The 15,620-nt window shown below is 46.1% G+C and overlaps 1 protein-coding gene across 1 annotated transcript in view; it reads right to left on the bottom strand.

The window, feature by feature from the left end:
• The window catches only part of PRKCE (protein kinase C epsilon), a 487,391-nt gene that overhangs the window by 297,904 nt on the left and 173,867 nt on the right, over positions 1-15,620 (bottom strand). Inside the window, exon 2 of the mRNA XM_044263634.1 lies at positions 3,402-3,465. Coding sequence (XP_044119569.1) covers positions 3,402-3,465 — 64 coding nt within the window. The remainder of the gene's footprint in view (positions 1-3,401; positions 3,466-15,620) is intronic.

The raw sequence follows: 15,620 nt of genomic DNA, 5'->3' as shown, positions 1-15,620 counted from the left end.
ACCCACTCCGGTTCTCTCCTTTGCGGTTCAGACTCTGAAAAACTCTCCTGGGTGAACACTTAATCAGGATGGAAGGCAGGAAAAGAGCTTAGAAATCCCTGGGTCAGACCCTGACGGCCCCTCCTCTGGGAGCCTCCAAATAATGGTGCATTGTCATGTTATTAAAAAAGAATAAAAATAATGTTCAAATTGCATCACAACAAAGGAAGAAATGTTAACTAATGTGCGCTGCAGGAAACAACAGCTGACACGCTTGAGAATTACATTGCTGTTTATGCGTCCGTCACCTGGGCGATTTATGTTCTGACTTAAGTATCTCGTGAGCCTGGAGAGCCACGTTTACCAGGAAACCGCATGGCTATTGCTTCTGATAAAAGCAAACACTAAGAGGCACCCAAGACTGGAGGATCACACTCCAGCATTCCAGGAAGGTTTGCTATTTGAGGTAATGTAGGTAAGGCGCCTGGTGTAGTACCTGTCAGAAAGAGCCCTTTTCTTTCCACCCCTTCTACCTGCTAGAGACATTAGCCAGCCTTCAGCCTTGAGCTCTGATTGCTATTCAGATTAGACCAGAGATCAAAACTGCATGACCGGAAATGGCCTTAGCTGTCATCGAGCCTGACCCCTTACATCTGGGGTTAGGTTGCCTGGTTTAGCAAAAGCACACAGCAGTCAAATCCCATTATGGTGAGCTGCACAGGACAAGCGAGCAGTGGAATTTTATTAGACAGCTAGAAATCACATTAGCCCCAGCTCTAGCAGACACAAATGTCCAAGGCATTCCACAGTGTGTTCGCAAGAAAAAGCAACCTTTGGCCCATCTTGGAACTGGATCTTTAGCTCACACCTTTCTCTGGGCTCCTCATTGTTTGCTGTGTTTCTAAGTGTGTGCGATTTCTATGATATATGTCTTTTCTTCCATTGATGGGACCGGAGCATTTGAGACAGGGAAGCTGCAGGGATGCGTGACAGCAGAATGATAGAGTGAACGGATCAGCCTGCCTCACTCCCACTCTCTTCACACCCTTTTGCAGAATACAGAGTTAAGTATTTTCACTAAAAAAAGGGACTTAGGTAAAGAATCTATGAATGTCCACAGTCTAGTCTGGACAACCGGGTTTTGCACTGGATCCTTCCCACGCAGTCCAGGTAACAAATATTGTGTTCACTCACCCTCGGCTCCTCTCCTCTCCTCCCAATCCTTCCAAAAACCCCTGGGTCAGGAGCCCTCAAAGTCTGATCAGCAAGACAGGGCAAACCGATGTACAGAACGCAAATAGAATCCAGTAAGATCAGCTCCTTCGAAAAGGTTGCTGCAAGTCCTTCCCACCATCCAGAGAAAGAATCCCAAATCAGGGAAGAGTAAGAAAGAAAGGGCAAAAAAGTTCTCCTTTTCTTCAGAGCAACACATGCTAGAACTTTCCAGGTCCGGCGTGTGTCAGCATTTCTGAAGTAAACTCTATTTTCTCTAGATGAAAGAGATTAAAAAAAAAAAAAAGACACTAAGAATTCAGCCCAGTGAAAATTGCTTTGTCCATTCACATGCAATAAGCCATAGAAGCAAAGAGGGAAAAAAATCAATTGCTTCTGATTTATTTATTCACTCATTCGTCCACATCCTTTCTCTCTAATGTAAAAAAGGATGTCCGCTGTAATTTCCCAGGTTGTTAATCTTTTCAAAGAAAAAAAAATAATTCAAGCCTCCTATTGGTTGCCCAGCATCTTGGCACAGGAAATGCATTTTTAATTAATTATTCTGTTGCATATAGATTATGTACGGAAAAAGGGGAACTGATTCCGCTCATTGAATGTTTCACCGATATCTATAATCAGGAGGCTGCTGTAATACTTTCAAGTCTGGTGAATTTGGGATCGCAAGCTTTGTTAAAAGCAATGCAAGGTTTCACCTTAATGGCTGCTTTATTTCTTAATCAGGGTGGTGGGTACACTGGTGCTCATTTTATTTTCCTTTAGGCCCTTTGGCACATCTTAAATATTTCATACTAAATATTGCTAAATCCCCGAATCTTCTACAACAGATTCTATTCTGGGCTGCTCAGAGCTGAGGGTAGAGAAAGAAAGCTGGAAACGTCAAAACGTAATTGCGATAAAGAGAAGAAAATGTACAAGACCAATTTTGGAAGGATGTTTAAAGTTTTAAACCTATGCCAAATAATTGAGATCTATTCAAAGAGAACTGGATTCTATTATAAGCCCCATATACACACAATTATTGAATTATTCTTAACACCTGTTGAAATTGAATTGTGTGATATATTAGCCAAATGAAAATCATCAGGCACCCAGTTAAGCACACGGTTTGACCCATTCCTCTGATATGTGGACATAATCTCTCCTCCTGTTACTGAAATGTAGACTAGAGTTTCATCCCTAACCCTGGGGAGACCATGTGGTGTTGTGACTCTGTCCTTGTGATCTCCAGCGTTTAGAAGAGATGAGGGAAAAGGCCCCAGTCTTCCAACCAGGAGCTTAGGGAGCTGACTGTCTTTCCCTAAAGACTGCCACAGCCCCTAACTCCCATTTTTTCTCATTGCCAAAAGGAACCAGGCTTGGTCTTCCCATCTTTCTGGCATGATATTAAAGCCAATTGTCCTGTCCTCCTGCACACAGAGAAAGATGGTCCCCACTAAATCTCCATCCCAATTCCCAGCCTCCCTAGAGCCCACATCTGCCACCATCTCCCTGTTCTGTGTGGACAAGGTTTTACTGTCCAGAATCCCCTCCTCTTCTGACTGCTCAGTCCTCACTGCCCGTCAAGCCTTTGAAGATGTTAAGTGCACCAAGACAGGATCGAGAGAAGAAGATACAAGGAGAAGAAAGAAGGAAAATCTGACCAGTGGACAAAATCTACACCCTGTCTCATTGGCCAGTGGGGAGCCGACATTCCCTCACCCCATTATTTCTCTCTAAAAGCAGGGCTTTTGCCTGTGTGGGAAACTGTAAAAAGAAGTAACACTTCTATAAAAGCTCAAAAAAATAAGATTCTGAAATTGGACACCTTATTTGTTTCATTTCTGAATACCGTTAGACCAACTGGTTTTACTTCCTTCCCATGACACTCACACATAACCCCACGCGAGAGCCTCCGGGGAGAGGCTGCCGCTCCACCCAAGCCTGCCTTGTACACTATCATGCAAGAATGCCTGCTTTATTGGCCTCACTTGATAAGTCAGGAATCTTCCCTCTGCTCCACTGAAGTTAACAGATGGCTGGTCCCTTTTGGTACACAGGCGTAAGCATCTTCCAAATAACCTTTTCCTTTTAAGTGTGCCAATTAATTAAATATCGCTGTAATACATCCCAGCCGAGGAGGGAAGGGAGACACCCGAAGACAAAGGGTCAATGGAAGAGAACAACGAGGAGAGGTCACATTCTCCTACCTTCACCCGACGACCCCGACAGATCAATGATCACATACACTCTTCCTTCTGGTTCCAGATCAATCTGCAATTAAGAAAATGACAGTGGCTCGGTTAGTGCATTGTGGGGGCAGCCGAAGAGTTCCATGCCTTTTCTACCCCAAATGGCTAGCCCCTAGAGTCACGGCTCCATTCAGTTCATCCTCCTGTAGTGTGTCTGGTGCCGGGTGGGGACTAGGAATGCAGGTTAATGGGCATTTATGGAATGTCTGCTATATTCTGGAAGCAGCACAAGGAGGTCTCATACAGACCCAATAGGTAGTGTCATCCCAGTGGTTCTCAACAGCGAGGGAAACCTGGCACAGGAGACACTTGACACATGGACATACGGACAGTGGGAACCTACGGGAACCTTTCTGGGACACAAAACCATCTAGAGGTGTTTTCGACTGTCATGACTGGAAAGGGAAGGCTGCCACTGGCATCCATGGGTGGAAGCTAGGGATTCTGCTAAGTATCCTACAGCAGACACGATGGTCCCCACCATGAAGCATTCATTACCCAGCCCCAGAATGCCAACAGTGTCAATGTTGAGAAACCCCGGGTTACACCATTTTCCTGATAAGGAAGCTGAGCTCAAAGTTTTAGGCAATGCTGAGTTTCAAGTTTAAGTGGCAATGCTGAGATTCAATGATAAGACTGTCTAAAGAAACCCACGCTCCTTAGACTACACAAACTGCTCACAGAGAGGAAAGAAAAGGGGAGGAAAGAAAAGCATGTGATGCTATTCACACTCTGAAGGTGTCTACCGTCTCATGGGGGAGTTAAAAACCAGAGAACAGGGACGCCTGGATGACACAGTCGGTTAAGCCGCTGCCTTCAGCTCAGGCCATGATCCCAGGGTCCTGGGATCGAGTCCCGCATTGGGCTCCTTGCTCTGCGGGGAGCCTGCCTCTCTCGGCCTCTGCCTGCCACTCTGCCTGTTTATGTGTGCGCACACGCTCTCATTCTCTCTCCGACAAATAAATAAATAAAATCTTAAAAAAAGAAAGAGAACAATGCTGACCCCAGCTTAATGAGGAATAAGAGAGGATCGCAGATGAAGTATCCAGCGAGTCTGAAATCAGTGTAGAAGAGCGGCCTCGGAAGACTTAACGAAGACAAGAAAAGGGAGTCACTTAAGGTGGAAGAAATCGCATAAGCCAAGGCTGGGAATGTGCACAGTGCTCGCAGGACCCTGAGGGGCATCTATACTTGGGTTGTGTGTTGGCACATTTTGCAAACCCCAGATCCTACCAGGGTTGCAAAGAGTGAGCCAACACCACTACATTCTTACCATCAACCTTCTCCGCCCACCCTCACTTGCTGCCAGGCTGCCTCCAAATCCAACTAGCTACTTCTGTACAGAACCAGGCCGATCGGAAAAGTCAGAATGGCTGGGCCACTTAGAGCTGACATCTTTGGTGAGGTCGGAACTCTCCTTCCAGAAACTGTGTGCTCCCTGAGAGAGTAGTAACTCTGGAAACCCTAGATCACCAAGTACCCTGGGGTAGCCTATCCTCGCCTCCACGCTCCCATCTGTCTATGCAGAGCTGTAATTGACTCATACGTGCCAGGCTTGTTTCCCCGGCAAGCTGTGGATTTATTGGGGGCAGGAACCACCACCCCTCCTTATCGTTTTCATTGTCCCCAGCAAAGAGCAGGCACACATTCAGCAAGCACTACCGAGAAAGGGTCAGTCTGAATACCTCCTTCTCATTCAAGGTTGAGGTCAAGGATCACCTCCTCTCTAAAGCTGTTCTAGATATTCTCAGCCAGAATTAATTACCCCTTTCCTTGTGCTCCTGCGGTACTCGTGCCTAGCTGAACCCTGGCTCCTAATACATTGTCCATATGTCGGTCTCCTCTGAGAGGCAGAGACGATGAGAATCACATTTGTATACCTAGCGCTCACCTCACTGTCTAGTAGGAGCCACCCGACAAACCTGTGGGAAGGGGAAGAGACTTTATGTTCAGAACTTTGAGAGCCTACTCTGGGGTCGTTTGACCCTCCAAGGCCCCATCCCCAGGAAGGCGGGCAGGCGTGTGATCTGTACTAACATGACAGTCAAACGACATGGGAGGGGAACAAGACATAGCTCTCTCAGGATCCTGACATACTCCCTCTGAGGTAAAAACTCCCTTGGGACTGATATTCTCCAGGTCCCTCCCGGCATCTCATGCCACTCACAGTCCGGGTTCCCTGAGATATTCACGAGCCCCACTTTATTTCCAGACCGTGTCTTCAGTGATTGAGAGTGTGTAAGATTTCTCTTAAAATTTTAGTTCTGTCAACAGAGGTCTTCAGCGCCTCAAAGAGAGCCCTTCAGTGATATTGCAGGTGGTCCGTCAGGGCAGGGAGTGAGGGAAATCAGAGTTCCTTGGGGAAGGAGGAGGGGGAGAGGGAAAGGGAAAGAGGGAGAGAGAGAGAGAGAGAGAGAGACTTTTTTTTTTTTTTGAGAGAGAGAGCATATGCAGGCACAAGGGAGGGGAGTCAAGGGACAGAGGAAGAGGGAGAGATAGAATCCTAAGCAGGTTCCACGCCCAGCATGGAGCCCACACGGGGCTTGATCGCAGGACCCTGAGATCATGACCTGAGTGGAAATCAAGAGTCATCTCCTTAACCGACTGAGCCACCCAGGAGCCCTTCTAGAAGAGGGAGAGACAGAATCCTAAGCAGGCTCCACGCCCAGCATGGAGCCCCACACGGGGCTTGATCGCAGGACCCTGAGATCATGACCTGAGTGAAAATCAAGAGTCAGCTGCTTAACTGACTGAACCACCCAGCTTGCCCCCAGGGGCCACTCACCTTAGTGGGGACCCAATAGGAACCCAATAGCAAGCTGGTGATGACACCACGCAATGACTTTCCACGTCTCCCCATCCCTTCCACCCCAAGAATCTGCGATTTTAAGTTTCCGTCTAAAGAAAATGTTCTCCGGCACCCTCACTGCTAGGAAACCCCACCCCCTCCCACTGCCACAAGCATAACCCAGCCCCCACACTAAATTACAAACAGGAAAACCAACAGTTAGCTCCACTGAACAGAGCCAAACCAAAATCCTGTCCCTGCCACAAATATCAGGGGTCCTCTTGTCCGAGAGCATGGAATTTAAATAATGTATGCCTTTTAGAGATTAGATCATCTCTATTGAACCCTGCCGGCTAAATGAAACAATTTCTCATATCCTCCAACTCAGAGATTTCCCACGACTATGGGCTTCATTGGCAAAGTACAATGCTATCTGTGAAAAGCGGGGAGGCGGAGAGCAAAGGAATGAGATGGGCTGGGAGGCCTTTCTGAAGGCCAGCCTCTCTTTGCAAAAGGGGAGTGAGAACTTGTGGCAAGGGGGGAACAGGTCATTGATGATAAAATGTATTAGGATATTAACGTTCAAGATAGCCATCAGAAACCATTTTAGCACCCACTGCTGTCTCCATGCCGATGAACTGCATTTCCAAACAGAGAAATAGAAATTAAGCTTTTAAACCTGCCAAAAGCAACAAAGAGCTTTGCAGCCTGGGCAGATGGCCACAGAGGGCTGGCGGCCCAGTGAGGAAGTGCTGAGAATCCATGTAGGGAGGTCAGACTTCAACGCAGATGACTGGAGGCTTATCAGGTACAAAATGTGGTAGAGGGGGGTGCAATTTCATGGTCAAATTAATCGAACCTCAAATTCGGCTCACAGTGACCTGGCCTGGATAAGGAAGCAATGTAGGTGCCCAGGCCTGCACAACCATCCATTGCCATCAGCAGCAGGCGCTGGCACTACATAAAAGCAGGCCTCCTCCCCCCAGCCATTCCCAGGGTTGGGTCTGAGCTCTTTCTCCTGCACTCAGGGTCCCTCCAAATTATCCCAGATGTGACCCTATTTACCGAACCTCCTTGAAACGCCTACCTTTACTTGATGAATCTTCCCAGCTACTATCTCTATTATCTCTCTGTGTTCTTTAGAGCTTTAGTGTCTTTGGCTACCCCCTCCAGCGTAGGCCAGGAGCAGGGCAGTAGAACAATGGGGAAGACAAACACGGCCTTCAGAGTCAGAGTAGCACTGAATCCCAGCTCTGGCAATCATTTACATTCCCTGAGCTGTGTGTGGCCTCAGTCTCATCGTCTGTGAAATGGATTGTTGTAAAAATTCTATGAGACTCCCACGCAGAGCACTTGGGCCTCAGGAGATACTCAGCATGTGGTGGTAATGGGTAAACTTCCTGGCTCTGTGGCCTAAAGCACGCGACCACCCTCTCTGAGCCTCAGAATGCTTCTCCATGAAATGGAGCTAATAATAGGCTCCATGACGTTTGGGCTGTGGTGATATTAAGTGAGATAATCTATGTCAAGTGCTCAGCGTGATGCCAGGCACAAAATCCTTCATTAACTTCTGGTGCCATTGTTTTTAAAAAGCCAAGTCTTCAAATGTGCTACTTAGTCCCATGTTCCTTCCACTCTGTCAAGCTTTTCCCCCACAAAAAAAGGCATTTTCTATCCCTGAACTGATATTATTCCACGTTATTCCAGGACAACTTTACAGAGTTGGGAATATCAAATAAAGCACTGCAGTGAGGGTTTCATGCCCAGCCCATAGGGAAGCCAGGGGCAAAACAGGCAATGGCCCTGGTCATCAGAGGGTCATGAGGTGCTTCTGAGGGGAGGAGAAGCAGAGGGTGGCCACTGAGTGTCTGAGCCCCTGCTACACCACAGGCTCTGGTCCCAGTGTTTAGTCTGTGTTAGCTCATTTCATCTCCTGTGAGGCCAGCAGTGCTCCCTACTTTTCAGATGGAAAAACTGGAGCTCCAAGAACTTTAAGCCAGATTCCCACTCAGGGCTCCCTGGGTCACACGGGACAGAGGAGTCTGTCAGAGCTCTGGTCTCTGTCAGAGTCTGTCAGAGCCCAGCCCTCATCAGCTTGGGAAGCCTTCTAGGACAATCCAGTGCCAGCATCTCTGGCTCTCTGCGTGTTCCTGCTGCCTCTCAGTCAACAGTCCTCCTCCACACCTCACCTGTCTAGTGGGAAATCCCAGTGATGCTGCGCCACCGGGACACGCAGATATCTGCACTCCTGTGTTTCAGGGGTGATCAAGCTCGAGGCAAAGAAGAAACTCACAGCCAAGCTTCCTTCCCACCATAGGCTCAACCTCCACCAGAGCCCTCTAGGTAAACCTCCCCTTGGAAGAGCCCACAAAGGTCACACATGCCCAATTTGAGTTCCGCTTCCTTTCCCCTCTGTTGTCAGGCGCCCAGGGGCTAGAAAGAAGCTAGAGGTACGGAGTGGGTCAGAGGATAAATCCAGAAAGGATGAGGTCGGAGAAAGGCTTGCACTGCCTGTCTTGCACCAATTAAGCCCTAGATAATTGACTGGAGCAGGAGGGGGAGGGGGAGGCATCAGGAGAGAAACTCCAGGGTTTCTTTCCAAAGCAGGAGTACCACTTCTGGAGTCCTCCACACCCCTTTTTGCTAGCCATCGTCCCCTGGAGGAACCACGGTCACACTGCAGTCCCCAGAGGCGCCCGGCATGAAAAAGGCTTGCCAGACGAGCAAGAGAACTTCATGCAGCAGACAGCCTCCCCAACCCTGCTTTGGAAAACCCAGAACGATGAGGCACGGTGCTGGCCAAGTCTCTGGTGCTGATTCTGAAGCTAGCAGCTGATTAAAGACTTCATTTTTGAGGAGGAGTTTGCTACTAGCCCTGTTGGTAGGGTGCACAGTTTGAAAGCAGGGGGTCCCCAGGTAGTTAAATATTTCAAGTTGTCCCATAGCACTTGCTTTCACAAAGTAAGGCGAGAAGAGGATTGCCTCTCTCTCCCCTTCCGCGGCAGTGCAAAGACCGGACACAGGCTCTAGAGTACATCCCTGCAGGGCACAATCCTGCCTGACCGGCACCCGGGAGGGATTTAATACACATTGTACATGTGGTCTCAAAGGATGAATGGCCCGACTTTCAACCGAGTCCGCACAACTGAATTATGGAGATGATTCACTTGGGAAGCCAGCAACCCGTACACAACTGTTCGAGCAGCTTCATTCAGAACGGCTAAATGTTGGAAACAACCCAAGTGCCTCACAATAGGTAAAGGAAAAAGCAAACCATGCTGCCGGCCTATGACAGAATTGTGCTTGGCCATAAAGAACGAACCACTGATATCTGCAATAAGACAGATGCTATGAGAAAGGAGCCAAACGTAACAGTCTATAAGGTGCGGTTCCACTTCTGTGATGTTCTAGAACAGGCAAAACCAATCCAGAGTGACAAAGAGCATTTTCGAGGTCTCCTGGGGCTGAAGGTAGGAGGTAAACTCAAAGAGGCAAGGAGGACGGTTTTTGGCCTGGGGGAGCTTTTCTGTGTCTTCACCTAAGGGGGTTCAAACAGAACCTTTGTCAAACTCTGTCAAGCCCAAACACTTCAAATGAATGCACTTTATTGTATGTAAATTATACCTCAATGAAGTAGTTTTTTACAAGGGAAAAAAGAAGCCATCATTTCATTTCACAGAAGGATTCCTCTACAAGTTTCCTTTAATAACAAATCATCTTCCCACCCTCGGGGCATTTAAAATTTCATATTCCAGTTTTAAAAATAAAAGGGTTCATTCAGAGTTTTTCGAGTACATCTGTCACACAACATAATGTACACCTACCTGTGTAGGCACACACATTCACACATCCACCCACGTGTGCAAAACACACTCACAGGCACAGCCACCTTCTTCTGTCTTCTGTGATCAAAATACAATAATAGCAAGAAAAACACATCCAAAATGTAGGGTTGAGAGCCTGCTGGCTTCTTTAAATCTGTCTGCGTGTGCATGTATCTTAAGACAATTAGACCAAATGCTCTAGAGGACCTTTTAGTGACCTTCAGGACCTAAATATCCACAGAGAGGGAGCTGCTTAAATAAATTATGGTATATCGTGTAGTACATCGCTAGGCAAGCCCTAAAAAAAGAATGGAAAGATCGAAATGTACTGACTGATAGGAAGTGATCTCTGGGATACATTAAGTTGGGGGTGGGGGAAGCAAGGTGCAATGTGTTTGTTAGTCGAGGCTCCTGCGTGAATACACCCCCACCCCCCCAATCATACTCTCTCCACACAGACGATCTCCAGAAGAAGTCTTTTTTTTTTTTTAAGATTTTATTTATTTATTTGATAGACAGAGATCACAAGTAGGCAGAGAGGCAGGCAGAGAGAGAGAGAGAGGAAGAAGCAGGCTCCCCACTGAGCAGAGAGCCCAATGCGGGGCTCGATCCCAGGACCCTGGAATCATGACCTGAGCCAAAGGCAGAGGCTTTAACCCACGAAGCCACCCAGGTGCCCAAGAAGAAGTCTTAATCAACAGGAAACAGGGGTTGCCTCCAGACACGGAAACGACAGGGTCGGGGGACCAGAAAATGGGAAAAGGTCTGATTCTTCACTTAAGCTCTTTGAACACTCTGATGTTCTTGGGTTATCGTGCTACAAAACTGAAGTTGATACCTTTTTCTCCAGTTATTTCTAACCTCCAATCCCCCCGAGGGCAGCTTGCTTCGGTTACCAGATGCATCTTAAAGAAACACCCTTCAAAAGTGGCTAACAGATTGCTCTCCCATCCCCTGTGGCCAGGTCGTGGGGCCCAACAGAGCAGTGGCCATCATCTCCATGTGAAAGGAAGTACTATTGACTGGACTAGAGGCCTAAGTTATAGATTCCAGCCCCTCAAGGCCACAAATGGAGTCAACTCAAGTTAGTACCTGCTTCCTCTTTTTATTTTACTTTACTTATTTATTTGAAGGGGGGGGCAGAGGGGAGAGGCAGAGGGAGAGGGGAGGACAAGCAGACTCCCTGTAGGACCTTAAGATCATGACTTGAGCTGAAGGCAGATGCTTAACTGATTGAGCCACCCAGGAGACCCTCTGCTTCCTCTTTTCAGCAGGCTCAGAAACAGACCCAGAGAGCTGGCTCCCTCTGAAGACAGAGGTGGCTGAAAACAAATACGTCTGTGTGTCCACAAAGGCTCTCCAGCACTGAGAAAATATCCAAAGGTACCAAACCTAGTATCAGAAGTGTGGAATTGGGGCGCCTGGGTGGCTCAGTGGGTTAAGCCTCTGCCTTCGGCTCAGGTCATGGTCTCGGGGTCTTGGGATCGAGCCCTGCGTCGGGCTCTCTGCTCGGCGGGGAGCCTGCTTCCCTTCCTCTCTCTCTCTGCCTGCCTCTCTACCTACTTGTGATCTCTATCTGTCAAATTAAAAAAAAAAAAAAAAACAAATCTTAAAAAAAAAAAAAGAAGAAGTGTGGAATGGTTTACAAAGCTTCATGCAGGAACAGTACAGATTTCCCAGCTTTCCTTCAGGGAAAGGGCACCGCATGACTCTTATCCCAAGAGTAGATGAAGCGTGCAAGCAGCAGGAAATGCAGGCACCTACCCGCAGTGTTCTGAAGCAAAAAATGATCCTACCACCAGTCAGCACTCCGCATTTTGCATTTGGCTTTGCGATGCTCTCTCTCTTTGGGTGTATTCGTATGTATGTGTTGTATTCTACATTTCCCATTTGTTACACTAACCCAGTACATTATAGGGATTAAGAGAAAGGGCTCTAAAGTTGCCCCCCCCCCCAGGTTCAAATCCAGGCTTGGCCTGTTGCAAGCTGCGTGGCCCTTGCTTCACTTTCCTCATCTATAAATTGAGAACCTCAGTGGCACCTGATCATGGTGTGGGGAGAATCAAATGACATGGAGTAGCACTTGGAACTGTGCCTGGCACACAGCTAGCAGCCTATAAACGTAAGGTGTTGGGCCAGTATTGTTACTTCCTGCCCAGACTGCGAGCCAAGTGCTCCATGGGGGGCTTCGTCAAGTACTTACTCCAGGGCTGGGGACAAGCAGGGAATCACTAGAGGCTCCAAGTGAAACTGAATGGATCCATGTAGAACAAAGACAAGCTAAGGAACCCAGGATAGGGCAATAAGAAAATTGTCTTCGAACTTCTCTCTTTAACATGATAACCCAGCAGAACCTTTGACCGGTGGAACTGAACAGTTCTTGACTCCCTTCAAAATCCTAGACATACTATCGTTATTCATCACTTTCGAGCTCCTCAAGAGAGACTGTTTTGTTCATAAGAATAATCACAACCCTAACAAACACCCTTTACTGAGCACTTTCCACACGTTATCTGTGTGAGGCAATATCCTTATTCTTTTTTTTTTTTCATAATATTTTATTTATTCATTTGACAGAGAGAGACACAGCGAGAGAGGGAACACAAGCAGGGGGAGTGGGAGAGGAAGAAGCAGTCTCCTTGCTGAGTAGGGAGCCTGATTCGGGGCTCGATCCCAGGACCCTGGGATCATGACCTGAGCCAAAGGCAGAGGCTCAACAACTGAGCCACCCGGGTGCTCCGCAATATCCTTATTCTTAACTGTTTCAGGGATGAGAAACTGAGGCTGATGGGTTTAAGTAACCTACCCACATTCTCACAGCTTGAGGATCAGAAAGCTGGATTAAAGCAGGCCTCTGCAACTCTGGACCCCATGCTCCTGTTGTATTTTATTAAAATGCCAGAAGCAAGAAATTTAAGAGTCATGAGACACTTGGAAATCACATAGTTAAAATAAGCAAAGAAATACACATGAAAGAGTAAGATTTTTTTAAATGTTCTTTTCTCTATCAAATGAACCAAAGTTGCTTTGGGGCTATGTATTTTTGTGTTATTTGTTTATTAAAATATAAACAAAATTAGGTATCATGATATGCTCAGTTTCAAAAAATAAAAAAACTGCATGTGAACTTATAATGAGAAGCGATAGTCCCCTGCCCCATTATTCCCCAGGGGGAGCCAATTTTAACAATTTCTATTTGGGCTTTGCTAGTGGTCACAGTCATGTCCTTAAATAAAATGCTTGTACCTCCATTTCCTGATTTCTTATTTTAGATATTCTGTTTCGCCTTGCTGCTCTAATCAATGAGGATTTAGTGCACTCACCACCTACCTCCACTTTCCCCCTCCACAAAATATACATCTCAATTCTCAGTTCCTTCTCTATGCTCTGCAACTGCAAAAGAGCAATCCAAAATGTCAATTTCTTGTTTCACCAATTCAAGACAGTATTCCTTGACCCTCCACATTATAACTAGAGGACCTTAGTGTTTCCAACCCTCTCCATCCTCAGACACCTCTCTCCCATCCAGCCCCATCCCCACCTCTGTGTCTTCCCTGTTAGACCACCAATGTTGACAACACTGATGTTCTGTTCTCTGATTGTAACTGAGTTCCATGTTTTCCACATATGTTGTTTCAAAAATCTGAAAACAAATTGAGAGTGTTTATTTACTCTAACTTTTAAATGGCATTACATATCCTTTCCTTTCTGTGGGTCCAATGTGACAACCCACGTGCCACTCAATGGAAACTATAGCTAGTATCAGATTTAAATGGATTTTTTTTCCCCTGTGTTGAGTTTCTCAGATCAAGTTTTCCCAGGGCCCTTTTCTCTTAGGGTTTGCCCTTCTAGAAACTTCCACTGTCCTCCTTCCTAACAGACTGGCTACTCTCTGGTCTACTGCACAGCTGTAGTGCTATGGCTTCATTTCACTGATCCGCTGGATGTAGCTGCCATTTGTGGAATCCATCATCTTCTTTGTTCTGAGTTATTCCTTTGCTTTTACCAGTAAAGTACTCATTGAAATATCGATTAAGAGTGCCTAGAAAGCCAGCTAAGACATGCCTGTCCTCACACATGATGGGTAGTTTGGCTGGATATAGAATTCTAGTGAAAAACAAATCATTATCAGAACTTTTCTAACATAAATATTGCCAGTTGAGCGCATGTCACTTTATTTTAGTAGGTGAGTTTGCTTTGTTTTCACTCTCTGGAAATTCTAGGACCTTTTTTATCTTAGTGCAGTGAGCACTCACAGTGATGTCTCAGGCTATCCTTTTCTGATTCATTGTGCTGAAACTCAACTTGTGGAAGAGGCTCTTCTGTTTTGTTCTTGGCAGTTGGCCTCCTCATGTTCTCTATGAAACACCTAGTATTCAGATGTTGGACCTATAGGATTGGTCCCTATGTCTCATGCTATGCATTATCCATATTTCCTTTGCTTTTATCTTTTTAGTCCATATCCTAGATTTCCTGGGCTTTATCTCACAACTCTTCAATGATCTTTTATTTCTAACAATAATATGCTGTGTTTCCAGAAATACCTTCCTCTTTTCTCCTTTCTCATAGCATCCTTTTAAAAAATTTGCTTGATTTATTTGCTTATTTAGGTTTACAGATGCAACATATTTCTGTGGATACCAGTCCAACTGTCTCGGGGTGAGAGAGTGGGAGCTAGCCATTACAGGAGGGGACCCTACACCAACTTTGCCAGTTCTCCCCCAAAGCAATATACCATGAGCCTTTCAAAGAACCATCCAGGTTTTACCCTGTGAGTCAGAATCTGGCTCCAGTTCCTTCTGTGGTGAGAGTCGTTCCACATACAGGCCTTTAGATGGCCACATGTTTGCAGCTGTAAATCTCACGTCTTTCCCCCAAGGGGAACTATAGTTTCCAGACTGGGAGCCCTGTTTAGGTTCTGCCAAAGGCCTGGCTCCAGGTGAGGCTCCAGCCCCCTCGGTACCTGTTCTGGGCTGTGGCCCCTCAGTACCGCTATTCTGTTCCATCAACTGCCACTCTGTCCTCTACTTTCTTCCCCAGAAAGTCACTGAAATAGTTTGATGAAGCTTCTTTCTGTTTACCTAGATGTTACAGAATTTTATCCCTCCACTTTTTTATTTGTCTACTATTTAGACAGGGTCTTGAGGAGGCAAAGAAACAAACATATTTGCTTCAAAACTATCTTGAATGGAAAATCTAAAAACAAAAATATCATCTTAAATTATACAATCCAGTGCTGGTAAGAGTAGAGGAAAAACAGACATTCTTATACACTGCTGATGAAGTGTAAACTGGCACAAAATTTGTAGAGAGGGGTTTGGCATTATGTAACAAAAATCCTTCAACCTAGCAATTCCACTTCTGGGAATTTATCCCAAATCACACATGTGCAAAACAATTTAACAACAAGGATGATCATTACAGCATTTTTTAAGAGGGTAAAATTAGAAACTAATTGTTTAACAATAGCAAACTATTTAAATAAATTGTGGCATATTCAATCATTAGATATCATGCCATCATGAAAAAAGATCTTGCTCAATTATATTTAATGACATGAAAAGA

Source organism: Neovison vison, chromosome 8, assembly GCF_020171115.1.
Source record: "Neovison vison isolate M4711 chromosome 8, ASM_NN_V1, whole genome shotgun sequence".
Taxonomy (NCBI): Eukaryota; Metazoa; Chordata; class Mammalia; order Carnivora; family Mustelidae; genus Neogale; species Neogale vison.
This window is presented reverse-complemented; position numbering and strand designations above follow the sequence as displayed.